Below are 18587 nucleotides of genomic sequence, written 5' to 3' on the forward strand. Positions count from 1 at the left end.
GTCTTTCAATGTTAGAAGTCATATGATGCCTTGGACAGCATGAATTCACTTGGGGAAAAAGGTTTTAGCTGGTCCTCCTTTAGTAGGGACAGATACTGTGCATAGTACAGCGCTAAACAGCATATAAGACATTACGTCTCTTCTGCAGCTTGCTAATGCTCTAAGAAGTTTTAACAGTATTTCTTCTGTGCAACATTATTTCTGAGAGTACAATTTCTGTAGCTACCAAAAGAATAGTAATGTTGTTTTCTGTTAATTTTGCAGGTATATGGTAAAGCACAAATCTCACTTGAGATTCTGAATCCTTCAGCTGCCATTTATTTACTGGAGTATGGATTGAGAGAAATGAAAGAGGCTCCAGTTTGGAGACCAGAGCTCGCACTATAGGATTTGTCAAGAACTTTACAAATGAAGAAGGGTCACAGTTTAAACTTTTTATAAAATCTTGTTTGGATGCTTCATGCTATGGCAGGTTGATACCTGTTGTTATTCAGAAGCAAAGGGGTTTTGCTTAAAACTATTTTTTTAATAATGTTAGCCTTCTAGTCTGCAATCCAAATTGTATATTTTGATAGCAGCAGTTTCTTCTCTGTTTTGTTAAATTAGCCACATTTTTAAATAATGTGTTTTGTTCTTCATTAGAAAATAGGTTGATCTTCACTGCAGGTTACGAAGTGTGTGTGCGTGTGCGCATGTGCGCACGTTTGTGTGTGTGTATATATATGTGTGTGTCTATATATTATATATATATAAAAAAAATTATAGACACACTTACGCGCACACAGATGTTACCAAGGCTTTCTGAACCACTTAGCTTCTGAGCTTAGTTTTGGTTTTCTTTGCTTATTGTTTCACTTACTGAGAATATTTTCTTGTGAATGATATTACATTTTAGTCAATAGGACTTGCAAACTGAGCAAAGTGAAGATTGTTTTGGATAACTCAAAATGTCAGCCTGTATATGTATATTCTGTCAGTCTTTGTTGAAAAAGGGATGATAAAAAATCAAGAACCACTTTTTTGGATTTGTAATGTCCCAGTTTACTAAATCTTTAAACTTTATTATGAATACCTTTCAAGTCATGTTAACATTAAATCTTCATTCTCCACACAGGTCGTTTTATTTAAACTGAAAGTGTGCATGTGTACATTCCCACTTATCAAATTACCTTTATATATGAGTCTAAATGTTACCTAGATTAAACAGTGAATAGAAAGGGAGAGAGTTTGGATTCCCCCCCCCCCCCCAAGAACAGCCACCATGAGGAATGAATAATTTTAACTTCTTTACATTTATACCTCTATTATCACCTCTGCTATTTTTTCTTGTGATAAAAGTAGCCCAGACTATCTACAGGAGTTGTAATTTGCTGATATGAGTGACTAATTGGCCCTCTAACAGCCCTGCATTAGAACAGAAAATAAGCCTACTCCAGTTACCAAAGAGCAGATCTGCTTCATCTACAGTATGAGCATAACTGAGGCTAGAAAACCCTGGTATTTGTATGAATTTATTATATCTATATATCTATTTAATGACATGAAGTTGATGTTACATACCAGTCAATATACAGAATGATCAAATACTGTAACACCTGCATGGATTTGTCTGGGATAGAAAATACATGTTTATRTTCCTGTTCTTGAAAATCAAAACCATGTTTTTTTTAATATACTTTACATTTAAGGTTTGACAAAAGTAAATTGTTCTACCTATTCTTCTTTAGTTTTGCTTTTTATTTGATGTTACCTTCATTTTTAATAAACTGGAAGGCACATCTCATTCAGAGGCTTTTTAAATGGTCTTAAACTTATGTGAGGACTGTGAGTTATGAGGGATTTTTGGTAATATGTTTTCATCCCTGCTGTACCAAGACTACTATTTTCAAATTTAGTGAATTGTCTTAAAGGAGACTTATTTAAAAAAAAAAAAAAAAAAAAAAAAAAAAGAATAACCAAGATTGGAAGAAGTTCACACTGGATTTTTGAATGAGTTCTGCGAAGTGACTGAGAAGAGCAAGCAACACAGAACATGTTTAAAATATGTTAAAAGTTCCCCTAATTTGTATTGGAAGTTTGGTCTGTGGAAGTGACTGTTTTTTTTTTCCCCCAGTATTTAAGCATATTAAAAATGTATCCATGTCATATGTGAGTGAGCTAAAACATCCAGTACTTTGTTTTAAGCTGGGCTGTAATTAGAAAAACTGTAATGGTTATCAACACAGCAGTCACTAGCATGAGGAAATGGTACGTGTTAGGGGTTTTTTACTGCTTTAAATAGTGTGGTATCATACCTGTTTTTTTACTCTGAAATGTTTTCAATTAGAAAAGTAACTTTTTTCAGAATTAATCACTTTATGGCCCATCTTTATTTTTTTTTAAAGAAACTACTACAGTGAACAGCAATCTTACAAAGCAAGTTTTGAAGAAAAGTGTGCTCTACGTGCACTACAGTATACAGACTATACAGTGGTCTTAAAATATGCGAAGTCCAGTTATCTTTTTCTCTCCTGTCTTTCACATGTGTTTTAAAACCATGTGTAATCCTACCTCCAATGAGTTCAGGAGACGGCCTGATTAAATGCAATTCTTATATATACTGGGAGTAGCTCCCCTAAAACTAGTGAAGTTACATGGATGTGAAACTGGCAGAAGAGCAAAATCCATGAAATCTCTTTGTATGAACTGTGACATTTTCTATGGATTCAGCTCAGACCTCTTCTGTACTTGCAAAAAGTTTACGACACAAGTTGTAAAATGCAGTTTTGTGAAGGAGATGGCACCTGATTGTGCATCTTTTTGTCAGTCATAAAAGTAGCAATGTTTATAAAATGAGCCATTTTGCAATCAGGTTCCTGCTGACATTATTGGAAGCAGATTTAGGTTGGAGACCTAGGAGAACAGCTTTCCCGTTGCCTTCCTGAATATCTGCACATAGATTATGAAACTACTTGGACTTAAAAATATAGCTTTATAGCAGCATTTTGCAGCACAGCTGGGTTTTTAGACAGTATGTTCTACTTAATTTATCTACAAGTTAACATAGAATAATAAAGAGAGCCAATACTAAGAACTGGAGAAGCTGTAGGACCAGCCATTGGTTTTAGTGAGCTGCATTCTTATTGTTGAGCAAATTTGATACTCTGCTTAGAAGTGTATAAAGCGTGTAAACTGTACACAATTAAAATATATAACTAAAACTGTTAGCTACTTACTTGACTGACTGCAGTTTATTGAATAATTGAATGATACTAGCATTGGGAATCAGATACCAAATAAACATCTGAAGTGTCACAACTCTACACTGTTTTGTAAGTACTAAAGCAAGATGAAAACTAGCTTGAAGTCTGCTGTTGGGCTTCCATACTGTCAGCAGCTCATTATTTCTGTTAGTGGCAAAAATATAGGGGCCCGTAGGGAGGTTTGAAATAATGATTTTATATTAAAAACTGAAATACCTACTGTTTATACTACTTGAGCTTTCTGAGTGCTACCCTGAACAAAGCAAAGCAAACAAGGTGAAATTTGTTGTARGGGAATGTATGGCAACTGCTTTTTAAAATGGACTTGCATACCTGAAGAAATTGCAGATCAGCATCTTCAACTGAGTAGGCTTAGCTATTTAGTTATTACCTGGAAATTTTTGTAGCGAGGTAGTTTCACAAATATGCACTACAGTCAGTGCTTGAGCTAGACAATTCATAGAGCTGTTCTGCAATGCTATAAATCTTTTTGGTTTTGAATACAGAAGAAAATGTAGATAGTGGATTATATGTGTTAAGCTGCCCTTGATCATGAGTTCAACTCATTATTGTATGATATTTGTCAGATAAGCCTTTATCTGAAAACAAATTTGGCTTTGGCTTTCATTTGGTATGCAATTGGTGTATAAAATACTACCATTCTCTGCAGGAACGTGCAAAAATAAGTTTTATTAGTATAGCTTTCATTCTTTTGCTGGTGAAATATGCACTAAGTTGCTAATTCTTGCAGACTATACAGAAGAAAGAAGCTGGTCAAAATTGATGGTTTAGATAGTGATTTTAAAATTTAATGTCATGAATGCATTTTAATTCAAAAGCCATAACTAATGCCAAGTACTTTATTAGAGCAATGTGTTCATGAAAAATTAAAATCCCTGCCTGAAGAAACTGTTGGCCAAGTAGGTTACAGTTCAACTAATCTGTGGGAAAATGTTCGACAAACTGGAATCTGTGAATGTCATTCTGACTTGTTCATTTGTGACTTAACTGATTTTTTTCAGAGATACGGCAGCTTTGCTTTCATTTTCTGAACAGAAACGTATTTCAGCAGTGCTTGCATAGTTTACCTTTTTAGTCTGTTGTGCATTCTTTTTATCTTCATACTGTTAACATGTGATACGATGTTTCTGAGGCAATGATCACTTTAAGTGAAGCTCGTGTACTTGACAAATAGATGGTTTCTTAATGAACCTATCCAGTGGATAATGTGGAGTCTCTTGTTGGGCTGTCACTGACTTCTCTGCAGATCACTCTTCTTGCAGTGGTGATGCTATCATAGAGCATAAGTTTGGGAATAATGAGATTTAACCAAGCAAAATGCATTTGGGTAGGCAGCACACAGTGATAGGCTGTGCTTCTGGACTGATTTACTAAATTCATTTTTATTTAAACAAATTTTATAAGATTTTTATAATAATGCAAATGCAAAGAACAATCTCAAATGTTTGAAACTTTAATGCACAGACTCTGTCGCATGTAAAACTGAAAGATATGAGGTGATACATAAAATCTCTAAGAAAAATATCACGGTTCATGGCTTTTATTTGCTTCTGTAAATTCACTTTTGGTCTAGTTTGATTTAGTTCAAAATGAGAAAATTTTGCTTCACAAGATTCCTGTGTGTATCAGTGAAAGCTGCCAGAGGTAAATCTTTAGCTGCAGTTGCCTAAAAGGTTGGTAGAAAGAGTTTGTAAATAATAAATCCTGGCCTAACTTTTGTCAGTGGGCCCAGAATTTACCTGTGGTTTTTTGAAGGTTCAAGTTAAAATGAAATTTTCAAGAATCTGATGGGGAAAGCCACCATTGAATGAAAGGAGATGAGAAATTTCTGGTGAAGTTCTTTAACCTCTTGCTGATCTGTCTTAAACTTCTGCTAAATGATTGCTGTGATTACTGTAAAACATGTTTGGAGATTTCTGCCACTTGACCTACTGCTTAAGACCTGGACTATAAGATTGACATTTTTGTGGAGTTAATTTATTAGTACAGTATTAGCTCAATTACGTCTTTTGAAAAATCTTAGAGAAAATATGGGGGACAGTTTCAAAGATGGGATGTCTTTCCGTATGGAATAGTCAATGTAGTCATGAGAGAAGAAACAAAGCACATTTTTCTTGTTCCTGTCAATCTAGACCAACCCTGTAGTTCTGTAGTACTGAAAGTTTATATCACTTAAATAGGATTGTAAAAAACAACTTAAAATTCAGAAAAATTGCTTGTAATTTTTCACTTGTTCCTGCTCTTTTGAGGTTCTACGTAGGAGACCCATCCAACCCCTTATCTTCATTCCTGACTCATTCTTTCTGCTTCCGTTTCCCAAACGGGGACTGTTCCCAAACCTGTAAGCTTTCTAAAGACCTCAGCACAGCATTTTTCTTCCGCGACCCCTCTGTGCACAACACTGCTGAGAAAGCACAAGAAGCATAATCTGCTATCCTATTACCTATCAAAGAGAGTTGGATAGAAAATTACTTCAATAAAAATACATGCAAATATGACCTATTAAATACTTTATCATGCTTCTCTTCATGTTTAGTTTTGAACCATAGCAATGAAGCTGTGAGTTTTTGAACACAGAAATACTGAAGGCGTACTAGTTGCTGTCTGTCCTTAATTATTATGCCTCTAGTTAGTCTCCACAACTGACCTATGGTAATGAATTGCATTAGAGCTCATTATTTAGTGAAATAGAAGGCCAAAAGTGTATCAAAGTTAATTCAGGATCAGCTTAACACCTTAATTCTCCAACATGTCATCTTTCTGGCAAAAGTAAGGGAGAGAGAGGTGAAATGTGAACTCTTCTAGTATTCCTGCTTTGAGTTAGCAAGGAAGACAGAATGCTTGGCATAATAGCGAAGGGGCTGTATTTCTTTTAATTTCTTCAGTATTCTGCGTCAGTTTGTAATGCAGAATCTGAGAGAGAAAAACATTTTCTTAAGTTGTTGCTAATCAGTGTATATCACATTTTCAAGGTCTTAAACTGTAGATTTCCCCCTGCTATGACAGGTATGTCTTGGGAGCAAAATGGTGAATGATTATCCTGAGCTCTGTCAGTCTCCACCTGGAACCGAATGGGTTCTCAGTGCTAAATTACCTGGTGGTCCTTGCTCAGCAGCTGACAGATGATTTGGGAGCACCACACTAGTTTTATTAATATTGATTTTGTGCGAGGCACATCACCTGCTTTAACAAAATTGAGTGGTGTGGAAAATTAAAAATTGATACTGGCTTTTTACATGCTATTCAACATTTGTACTGGTCAGAACTATTTACGATTTTATAAGAATTGTGAAGCAATCACAGCAACTCATACTAAACCCAAGAGCAGAAAGCATGGGTTTGATTGTTTTCTAGAACTGTGAAATAGCAATAAATTTTGCAGCGTGCCCTGGAAGTTCAGATGTTCACAGACAAAGGTAGCGTAACTGAATGGTAGCTCACCAGCTGCCTCTTCATAGGTGCTGGGACATCTCAGTTCACTTGTATCTCAAGTGTTCGTACTCATTGCAATCACTGCAGTGTTTCAGAGGAAGGAAGTGGTTTTTACATATCTAAATGTCTTCTTCTGTGGAGGTTCTCTTTTTTTGGTATGTAATGAGGGAGATGAAGTGATAGTACTACCCAGTTTTTTGCTGGATGCTTGGATATAGCGAATATTTCTTTCCTGCATAATCAAGCTATATAGCATCTGTTGAAACAGAAGAGACGGTAGGTCTATCGAGCATTCTTCATTCTGGTATTCCTGAGAAAGGTGCAATGACTTTCTTAATGCCAATTGACTACTGAAGGTATGTGCCTCTTGGTTTTAAAAACATTTAACTCCCATAAAGGAAATAGAATTATTTAGCATTGCTCCACTAGTTCATGAAATAAATGTCTCTGCTGAAGATCCTGCCAATAACACAATGAGGCATTAGAGTGAAAGATGAATTTAATTTGACCAGAATGTCATGTATAACCACTTTGTATCCTAGGTATTTTTAATATTTCATCTCCCTAACTTTGTTTAAATTCACTTGTTGCATTTTGTATGAAACTTAGATTGCAAATTCCACTGAAGAGAGATCTTTTTTTTCTGTAATAAAACTTGTATGAAAAGGCCTCTATGTTTAATGCATGATGGAAGTAATTAGTCTGGTTGCTGAAAAGTTGCTAAAAAGGGAATAATGGAATTAAAGAAGCATAAAAATACATAGACAGATAAAGCTTCCTAAAGTGAAGTTACTAAACCGAAATATTTTGCCAGCAACTCATTATGAAGCATACATAGAACAAATTTACTACTTTATACAGTGGGTTAATACCCTAAATGACCTTCCCAATAATCTTGTTTTAGCTTTATCAAACGAAATGATCCAACAGATTGGCTCAATGATGTAAAATAGGCCTCTGTTGAATTTGATAATTTTTCACTATTAATCTTTTCTCCAGCTTTGGTCAGCACCTAATCTGTTCATCTGGCTTCCCATTCCCCCAGATATCAAGGCACTTGGATATCTTTTAACTACAAAATTAATGCACAGTTATATTTCTGTGTTTATATGATGTGTTATATCTGTGTATATGTCAATTTATATTGACATTTTTCTGCTGTGAAGGAACGTGCATCCCTCATGATGCACATTATAAATTTTTACATCGCTACTGTTCTGATGTACCCAAATAAAAGCGCAGTGCTCTCCATATGCTGAAATTTTTTACCAAACAGAAATTTGACATTCAGACATGACATGAGGCAATAATCAATGTGGTAACTAAGCCATATAAGAAATTACAGGTAAGGAGAACTGTGCATTTAGTAATTTGCCTCTCATGTGGCTTATTTCTACAGTCTTCAATGCAAACTCAAGAAGGCTGCATTCTCTGACCATTCCTAGAAGTAAGAAATGGCCTTTGATAAATTTAGCAGAACAAAAATTGGCTAAATGCACTGAATAGGTCAGGGATTTATCCTTTTAACAGGAGATGGCCTTGAAATGCCATGCAGATATTTTCAAGTGTTCTTATCCTTTGCACAGACTGTGAGTCAAAATGGTACCAAATTTGTCACCATTAGACCAACGATTCTTTGAGCATCATATCGTGCTCATACTTCCCATTTTTTCCTTTTCCTTCTGAGACTTTCTACCTTTCTTATTTCTGTAAAACTAATTCAGCTGACCAGTACCATATTGCTAGCACCCTAAACAGCCACTGACTTTATCACATCCATGACAAATATTTTTTTATAATAGTAAAACATTAGATAAAGCGTATATCTGAAATACAGAGATAACGTAGCTCTTAATGTTCCATATCACAGCTAGCAATGCAGTGTACGGCATGGTCTGCAGACTAAAAGGCTGCTTAAAAACCAGCAATAGCCTTGAAGCTTTTAGCAGCAAGGCAGAAATGGGGCTTCCACTGTGCCATAAAAAGGTGGTAAGTTGAGGAGGTTCAGGACATCAAAGCAGCCATATATGTTTCACAGTGACTCCAGGCAAACATGATTTATTTTACCTTAACTTTTTATTTGTGGTGTTTTAGAACTCTGGAGGTTACAGAAAGTGTTATGAAGTTTCCCTGTTCTCTGAAACAACAGAAAAAGTCTGTGTGGGAGCTTAAGATTTTCATGCTGAAAAATGATAAAACTTTTTTATCATGCTATTTCCTTTATTAGAATGTGCAACTGAAACAATGTAATGGAGCGGTAGTTTGACTCAGCTTACTATTGCATCTTCTTGGCTAAGTTAGCTGACTCTGCAAAACCCTAATTTAAGTCATGAGGTAAATTGACTTAGCTCTTCTTTTATATTAGCTGAGTATGTAGCTAATAACTGCTAAAGACAGGAGTTTTTTTAGTACTGGAAGATGATCACAATATAAAAATTGTTAGCATTTTAAAGCTAGGAAAATCTGCAAGGCCATACCTGTATCTGAAAAGGCAGCACTTTGCATAGGGCCATGAATGATATTGTAGGCATAGGGCCCTATAGGGCCCTATAAATTATATTGTAAAATATTGATTATGAGCTGGATTACTTTAACTTTTTCTAGAAAAAATGTTGATTCTATCCAGTGACACCAGTGCTTGGTAACTTCTTTGTCTTCCTGTGAAAGTCACAAGTCTAAACATCATATCATATATCCTTGGAAGGCACAAATTTTTTCCACTGCCTGTTGGAGACTATGAATGATTGCTGTTGACTTAGCTTCTAAATGGTATGCCTCGTATACTTTACAAAGAAATGCTGTATTATTAACTTGTAACTTGCTCTGTTGTGCCCTTTATCTTGCTCTAACCCCTCTTAACTTCCACTGTTTGAAGCAATGTGTGCATCTTTCAACAAAATGATAAACCTGGTTTACTGAAGTTACAGGACAAAGTGCAAATCCTAGTATCATGCAGAGCTAATGTGATTTTATTATAATTCTCCACAGATGTCTTTCATGTTTACAAAAGAGCACAAAGAATAAAAACTAATGATACAAGATCAAGCATTTCCAGTGCTAAAGTTTAATTAAAATAAATACGGAAAGTCTAAATAGTGTGCAAAATAGGAAAAGTTCCATATCCACACCTGGGGACCAGTTTTATTTTGGACTACCTCTAGTCTGGCCCCAGAAACAGGATGCTGCTTAGCTGTTGGAGTGCAGTTAGGTGTGCTGTGGAGCTCTTTTTCCAGTTTCGTTTCATTCAAAAGGAGGGTGGTTCATTGCACTCCAGGGCTGCTTTGTGATGAGGATGAAAGCAAACTAAGTGGGCAATGGTCAGGAGATTTGCTTCAGGAACACATTTCTCATCTAAACTGCAGCCTAAACTTAGCCTAAAACTTCATCTAGTGGTCTTCATCTGAGTAATTACATTATGGCTGATGTGAGCATTCCTAATTAGTCCTTTTTCAGACTTCCGTATGTTATGTAAAACATTATTTCATAAAGAAGGTTGTATTTAGCTTGTTTAATTTAAACAGTTTACATTCTGTTTTCACTTTTCAGGGATACAGGTATGTTTTGTCAGCATTAGTTGGGGGGGGTCCAAAAAATGCAATATTTTATTTATTTTTTTCTTTTATGTTTATGTGGTATGTTCCTCCTGTGTTGACTAGAGTCTCCATCTGACTCCAGTCCTATTTATTTCACTACTGGAAGAGAAACAAACACGCTATTTTTTGAGAATTAGTCATTTGGCAATAGAAGACATGCCTTACATATAAACTGTAATACTTCAGGTATAAACAGTTGTAATCACCTAGGCAAATCTGAATTTAAGTTCAGTTTGATAATTTTTTTTGGTTCCCAGAAGTTTTAACTCGCATGTCATTCTGTGTTTAATGGTTATTGTGGAGGGCAGTAACACAGGTTACTGCTTGTGTGAATGGTGCTGTTGATGACAGCCAGATCCCTTTCCTAAAGACAAATACGCCTTGAGCAGGAGTCTGGAGTAGATGATCTCCAGAGGTTGCTTCCACACTAAATTCTTCTGTGAGTCTATGACATTTGCCTGAACAAGAAGTCTTGGAATGCAGCCATGAATTAATTCATTCAAGTTTCCTTTTTTTTTTTTAATTTTTCTTGGTTAAGATTTTCCAGAAGTGTTTAAAAGTGGAGACATTTCCCACCCCCTCCTCCCCTTCAGGGAGACAGTGAAAAATGGGAGTGGAAGGTCACCAAAATGATTTAGGGGTTAGAGGAATTAAATGCATAAAGAAAGGTTGGCGGGATGGGGTTGTTCAGCCTGGAGCAGAGGCGGCTCCGGGAGGATGTCACCATCATTCTCCAGGCCTGAAATGGTAGTCACAGAGGAGGCAGGGGGAGTCTGCATGGGGCGGCACAGTGACGGGGCAGCAGGCAGCAGGCACTAGTTGCCTCAGGGGAAACTGCAGCATTRGGGGAAAAAAAAAAAGTCTTCTCTATTGGAGCAATTCTGGGAATAGGCTGCCCGGAGAAGCAGTGGGTTGGCCCTCACGGATGTGCTCCAGATGCCCCCATCACCTCGCCCAAGGCCTAAAGCAGCTTGGACCAGGCCGTCTCCGGAGGTCGCTTCCACCACTGATGGCTCTGGTGTCCAGCAGAGACAGAGCCAGTGAATCCTGTATCTGTCATTAACTAGAGGTGCCTAAAGCTTAGGCCTGTAGTGATTTGCCAGTGCTTTAGAGGAAAAATAAACAACAAGCGGAGCCTCAAAGCCAACCCCCATCCTTCACCCCTGCCTTAACGCAGCGGCATTAACAGCTGCCTCCTGTCAGCGCTGAGCGGGTGGGGCGGGGGAGGGGGGGCGTGTGGGAGCAGCTGTTAGGCCCTGGCCCTGCCTGAGGGGAGTCCTGGCCCCGCCCCGCCCCGGCCCCGGCCCCGCCCCGCCCCGGGGCCCTGCGGCTCGCGGGCGCCCTCTGCCTCCGGCCCGGCGGCCGCGGTGGCTTCGGCCGYGCTGGGGGGCGCTGTGAGGTGAAGCGGGAAACGGCGCCTTTGGGCCCCTCCCGGCTGTGTGCGCAGGTGAAGCCGCTCRTTTATGTTTAGCGGAGGATGATGGTATTTAAATGCCGTTCAGAGTAATCGCCTAATAACGGCCAGGCTGATGTTCCTGTGTAAATATTAACAATCGAGTTTATTTGCTGATTATTTCCCCCGGCAATTACTAGCTGCGGTTAATTCACGCATATCTCGACTTAAGCAGCAAAGCACTTTGTAAAAGAGTTGCTTAATTTTTTTTTTTTTCAAATCCAAATCAAGTAAATTGCTTCTTGTAATGTACTTTAAATGCGAGGCTGTTACCACAGTATTCTCCTCTCATGGAAAAATGTATCATTATATTTCTTCAAGTGCTGGCTGTCATTTTTCTCCTRCCATTATTGTGAGAAACACATTTTTTTAATTGATACCTGAACATTAGATGAATAATCACAGTGCTTCTGGTCTTGTCCTGCCTAAATTAATGTTTCTGTAATCTTCCCTCAGACCACTGCAGTACATTTTTATATGTGGAAATCAAAACCTTTCCACAAAAGCCCATTTTTTCAACCAGATATTTATAGAATATTTCATGTACGATTTTCAGAGGTGCCAAGATGATTTAGATGGACAACTTCCCGTATCATTAGCTCTAATTTATTTTCATAACTGCCTACATCTGAAGCCTTTCATAAGCGATTTGCTAATAGACTTTAAAATGACAATTTCCTACAGAAGTGGTAAAATTGAGCCAAGTATTGCTACAAGTTGGTGTGCTACTTGCAATGGTAATGAGAGATGCAAGTGTCCTTCACAAGCCTTCATGTATTTATATTCACAAGATCTTTGTACGGGCTAAGGTTGCATTTATTAGTAGATAGGCAATGGCGGGAGAGAGGCAAAATAACTCTTTCTGCATGAGCATGGACTACTGGGGCACAAAAACGAAGTAAATTGGAGGGTTTTAGCTCCAGATTAGTGCTGAATGCTTTTTAATGAATAACTTACAGAAAAAATGGCATGTTGTAAAAGAACGAAGCTAATCATGAATTAAGGCTGAATCTAGAGAACTGAAATGAAGAAAGATTGGGGGAGTGAAGTGTGAATTGTTAAATGACAACATATTTACTTCTGTGTTTCTTCCACTTGCTCTCCCCCCCCCCCAATATATCAACTTTGTATGAAATCATATTTTTTGTTTAAAAATAGACCTTCAAACTACAGCGATCTCTTTAAGCAATAATCTGCATACGTATGTGTGTGTTGTGAATATATGTGCTCAGTAGAGCATTGAAGGTGCCTTTCTCAAATATGGCTGTGACAAGGATGAAGGTGGGAGGTGAAAGCAGGCCACGCTACCAGAGTCTGCGGTTCTCACCGAGTTACCAGCGACTGATTTAACTGAAAGGGACGGCGTAGAGTCACAGAATCACAGGACGGTTGAGGTTGGAAGGGACCTCAGGAGATCATCTAGTCCGACCCCCCTGCTCAAGCAGGGTCACCTAGAGCATGCTGTACAAGGAGCAGGCACTTTGAAATTGTTGGTCTCAAACACTCCCAAGTAACTTTTCATCCCCCCTGCAGTCTCACAGGTTTTTTTTCTTTTTCTGTCACACTGTTCCCCATGTCTGCAAAGTCTTTCCTACCTCCTAAGAAGTTGCAAGCCTTGACATGTTATTGTATGTTTTTTATATTAATTGAAATACTGCTCTGTCTGTAGTGCCTAGTTGCTCGCTAGCTACTGTTCAGAGTGGGAGATGCATCCAGAGTTGGCATCTGTCCACCACCATTCCTCATCCAGATCAGTTTCCTTGGCTGCATCCCTCAGGATGGGAAAGGTACTCAGACAAAGCTTATGCCAGTGTCAGCAGTGTGCAGGGCATTTCAGGCTTTTGTAATTTTTTCAGGTCAAATCCAAACAGGTTGGCCTGATATTCCTTTTTTTTTCTGTCAGAAAGTAGCTGAGCTCCGAGACTCATGCAAAAAGAATCAGATCCATCTGTTGTCATTTTGCCTCCTGGAGCCTCTAACCTCTGGTGAAGGAACTGAGTCAGCCTACGCTTTCAGTTCACAAGTGGGAGATTCGGCTATCCCGAGGACAATTTTTTCAGATTTTACGTTATTCTGAGAGAGTTCTGTTTGTCTCTGATAGCCACAGGGTAATCAGATCTTTTAATCCCAAATCTGGGAGTCAGTAGTCTCTGCCTGATATCTTCCTAGTTCAATACAGGATATGTGCCTTGTTCCTCTCCAACTGAAAATATTGGCTGATGTAAGACAGAAGGTGGCTTTGATAGTCAAGGTGACAGACAAGACAAATGGGGTATCAAGATAGTTTCATGCATCTATGAACATTCTGAGATCTTACTTTCTGCTCCCAAATCTCACACAGGACTTGAAGCTTCACTGATCCAGTCTCACTGTGCTCTGTCTCACAGAATCAATCTCTTTGTCAGAGAGTTCTTGCTCCTCATCAATAAAGGTACTTTTCATTAACAGCAAGAAGATCTCTGAGATGCATACACCTTGCAAAGTGAACCACGTCTTCAGCATGGTGTTCTTAAACAGCGTTTCTTATTACTGGAACTGAGGACTGAGTTAACTGAATTTAGAGATCTCCCTTGTGTGCTAAGTGTAATGTAATGGAGCTCTTAGCTATCAGCCTATCAGTTTCAGGAAGCATCTGTTTTTTTGACCCTATGTTTTACAGTTCCTGAAAAGGTTAACAGTAAAGATACCTCTGCAAAAAGACTGTCTTGTGAGGTAACTGAATATGAATAGACTTGTTGGGCCTTCATTTGAACCACTGGTAACTTACTTACCTTGCTATTGTGCCTTTCTATAATGATGTCTTTCCTAYAGCTGTCACTTCTAACAAGGTATCAGAGGAGATCCAAACCCTTCTGGTGAAATATCTTCATACAAGTTTTTTTTTTTTTTTTTAAGGGCATTGATGCCCCTGCGCTTTTCCTGATTACTCAGGAAAGTAAATTGCCTTTTTCCCCCACACTGTATGTCTTTGATACTGAGATTGCACTTTATACAGGAGAGGTCATGAAGACTTTCTCTTAGAGAAACAGGTCTTTCAGAAGACTGGTTGTATTGCTAGCTGATGAATCCAAAGCTATGGCTTTGTTACAAAACTGTTTCAAGTGAACAACAGATTTTGCCAGCCTGTGATAAGGCTGTCACATGGATCCTCTCATCCCTTGGCACATTCATCTGAGGTCAGGCAACTTCAGGAACCTTCCTGAGAACCATCCTCATTCCTAACATCAAAGCGACTATTTGGGAACTACTTCCAGGCTTTCATCAAGCTTTCTGCTATTGTTGAGGCATCAAGAACTGATTCAATGCTTGGTGGAGCAGTCCTCCTTCAATTGCTCCTTGTATGAAGGACTCCCAGATTCCCCCTGTCAGATAAATATGAGGGTGCAGGATTCTTGCTTGCAGTGTTTCATAGTATAAATGCATATGTAAACTACTGCTCAAAGTCAAAACAAAAGTTTCCAGCAGTTACATATTAGAAACTGAGGTTCTTCAAGAGGCACGTGAAATAACGAGTTTTAGAGATCAGTTAGATATAGGCATTACTTGATGAATTTCTGTGATTTGTTTTGTGGGAACCTGGGTGATCATCACAGTCTCTTCAGGCTTTGAAATCTCTTTGGAGTGATTTGCTTTACTATACAGAAAGACAGAATCTGCTGTAAATGTCACAAGAATGTCATTTGCTCTGGAAGTAGTTTGAAAAGAGAAAAAGCAGAATGTATGAAACATTTACATAATCAGGTTTATTTGGACAATGCTAGAATGAAATTTAGTATAACAGGTTTATGCATGTTAAAAGTAATAATTACTGGAAAATGGGTGTTGCACCTGACAGATGTTGAACTGGTTCCAAAGTTGACTCATTTGATTAAGACCAGCTCTTCTCTTTACAGGGAAATACAGTGGATCAAAATGAAGATGTGAATTCCTGTGCGGGAAGGTGGCATAAGGTGCGTACTCATTTTCAGCAAAGGGAGCATTAGGTAGCCTTCCAGAGCATGTGATTTGTTGAAGACCTGTTTGTCTTGGGACACTGGTTTCAGTTACAGGTGTTAATTTTTTGAGTTAGAGCAGATACCTTAATTTGGTTTGCTTAGTTCTTAAAGTAGAAGTGTTAGAGGTGAATACCATGCGTGCTATTTTTCCAAGCAGTGTTACAGATATTATCAATAACTTTGTGTTTATTAGACTTTTGATGTCTTTGTATGTAATATTTTAAAATGCCCTCCCCAAACTTTGCTAAGGTATTTTGTTATATATTTCTAATTGTTCAAAAGCAGTAGTCAAAAAAGTTTTAGTGCTTTCAGTTTCTGTAGTTAGCATGATGAAGATAAACAACCAAGCCTTTCATGTTGCTGCCATTATCAGATTGTAGCACCAATTGGAGGACATAAYCATACATAGAAAACTGCCATTTACCAGAGACCAGAGTGAAGAATTTGTAAAGTGCTATGGTCTTGATGTGTGCTATACTTCACAGGCAACCCGAAGTTATGAATAACATGTRTCTTCTTATTGATCTTGAATATTACTAGCCATTAATTTTGAGCATCAGGGTACTTTACAGGTGTGCACATTACCTTATAACTGCTCCATTATTTTTACCTCCAAATTATTAAAGGACATGCCCATACAATCCGCTGTATTTTATCGATGCAGTAGTGTCATGTGTGAAAGAGATTTCTGTTAATAAAAACAGATCAGAAGACTGCAATGGTTCTTCCTCTGCCTGTAAAAATTCTTTCCTTTCCTGAATACATTGTTTAGAGTACAGACTTTAGAAAAGGATGTAAGGCAGATTCTTCAAAACACTCTGTAAAAGCAACTGCTAAAATCTCTCAGCTTCAGCAGTTCTTCTTTTGTCAGGGGCTGAAGTCTGCTTCTGGTTATTCAGTGTATYGCTGTATTGCACATGATTATTGAGCAAGTCAAAGGAGGCAGGGCAGACACAGAAATATATGACTGAGATATGTAACATCTGGAATGTGTGTTTCTAAGCTAAGGAATGATATGGGAGTTCTTAATCATATCTAATTGCAAGAATAAAATACTTTGCAGCTGACTCTTTGTGGGAGATGTTTTCATTGTTGTTTTGTAACTAGGAGARTGGCTTCGAGCTGGCTCTTTCCCCCTCCCCAGGATGGTTTCTAGCTTATTACTCAGATCAGGGGAGGTTTGCATCTGACTAGAGATGAAGGAGCTTCATTGGCAGCTAAGGCCAAAGATGGGCTGCAGCTGATTCATGAGGTAAATGAACTTTTGTGCCGGAAAGTAGTTCATGCTTTTATAGTAATAGGATCTAGCAGTCATTGGTTGAGATAGCAGCAGTTGGTGCTATTGTACTTCATTTAGGAGATCAAAAGTGGTTTTTCATTCAGCAGTAAAAGGTAGCTTTCAGAATCAAATCTTTAACATATGCATGTGGCAATATTGGTAGTTCTTTGTGCAATGCAGAATGCTTCAGATTCAGCTCTTCCTAAAATAGAACCAGCACTTCATGGTAGCAAAATATGTTTGAAATATAATTTCTACCAGAGACTAGTGATTCTGTATGACTCAGTTTTCTAGAAAACTGTCAGACTCTGTATGGTATCCTAACAAGGGCATCCAAAATCAACTTTCTAAATATTTTGCTATCCTGATAGTTTGAAATAGCTCAGATGAAATCTCAGGCTGATCTCAGAACGAAGGAGGGGAGTGGCGAGAGGGGCTGTGCTGCGCTGTAGCTGCAGTGGCTACCCCTGGTTGCAGGATAAAGGGAGTACTTCAGTCTCCCAGTCCCTAGGGCTGTCAATCCAATGCCGTAGAGCTCTCCCGCTGGCACTGCATTCTCAGGGGAGGGTTAAAGAAGCAGAAACAGAGAGCAAAAAACACCTTTTAAAATGACAGCTGTTTATTTCCTGTGCGTTTTTGCTGCTCTGCAAAGCATCATGGGATTAGAGGCTGACAAAGCTCTGCTATCCCTGCAATCTGAGTACATTTAAAAAAAAAACTTTGAGGGTCAGTCTGTGCATCACAGCTATATCTCAGCTTCAGAAGCCTTTGCAGAACTTGCAAATACCGAGAAATTCTTCTCTCTTGGGAGCTATTTCTATACTGTTAGGATAATTTCCTTCAGTCCTAGTTTCAACAGCCTTTACATACCGAGTCTTCACCTTTATATCACTGCTGTCTTTTCTTGATATAGACTTTGCAATAATATGTAGTCTTTCACATAAAAGAATTCACATTGAGATGCTTGCTGGGCTTCTGAAAGATTCTGTTAAAGCAGTTCAGTGGCAAGATCATAGAAAACTTCTGTTTAGAACAAAGAAAGAAGGATGAATAGTTATACAGAACATTTTTAAACTGGTTGTTTCTCCCTGCATCCCCCAAGGAATTAGAACAAATCTGTTTTCACATTCATTAGCTTCTACTTCACATAAGTATGATGGCAAATAAAGATTGCTCTTTGAACAGTTTTTGTATCAGTGTTTTTCAGTGTCTGAAAAAATGGGTAGGAGTATTCCTAACAGGTGACTTGTAAGGGCATTAATTTCTGGTGTAAAATGCTAATCAGAGCACAGGAAAACCATCAGCTATAATAAGCTATTAAGTAAAGGAGACAGAGGAAAAATCTGGGGAGGAAAGGGGGAAATAGGGAAATACAGAGTAATTTCACAAAGGGCTTGGAACTTAGTCATTATCAGTATTTTAATATAATGAATGTTACCTTTCATATTTGTTGACCGATCTAATAGGAGATAACAAGAATGCGTAATAAAATGAACTGACTAACCTCACTTAATGTATTTATTCAGGCTAAATAGATCATAACCTGGCATTTTCCAAAAAGGACTGGAGATA

At 38.1% G+C, this 18587-nt stretch overlaps 1 protein-coding gene across 1 annotated transcript in view; it reads left to right on the forward strand.

The window, feature by feature from the left end:
- CDC73 (cell division cycle 73) overlaps positions 1–4787 on the forward strand; it is a 103763-nt gene extending 98976 nt beyond the window's left edge. Inside the window, exon 17 of the mRNA XM_026089174.1 lies at positions 265–4787. Within this exon, the coding sequence (XP_025944959.1) occupies positions 265–301 (37 nt within the window). The 3' untranslated portion in view covers positions 302–4787. The remainder of the gene's footprint in view (positions 1–264) is intronic.
- The last annotated feature ends 13800 nt before the right edge of the window (positions 4788–18587 follow it).

The sequence above is a fragment of the Apteryx rowi genome, unplaced genomic scaffold (genome assembly GCF_003343035.1).
Source record: "Apteryx rowi isolate R43461 unplaced genomic scaffold, aptRow1 scaffold_80, whole genome shotgun sequence".
NCBI lineage: Eukaryota > Metazoa > Chordata > Aves > Apterygiformes > Apterygidae > Apteryx > Apteryx rowi.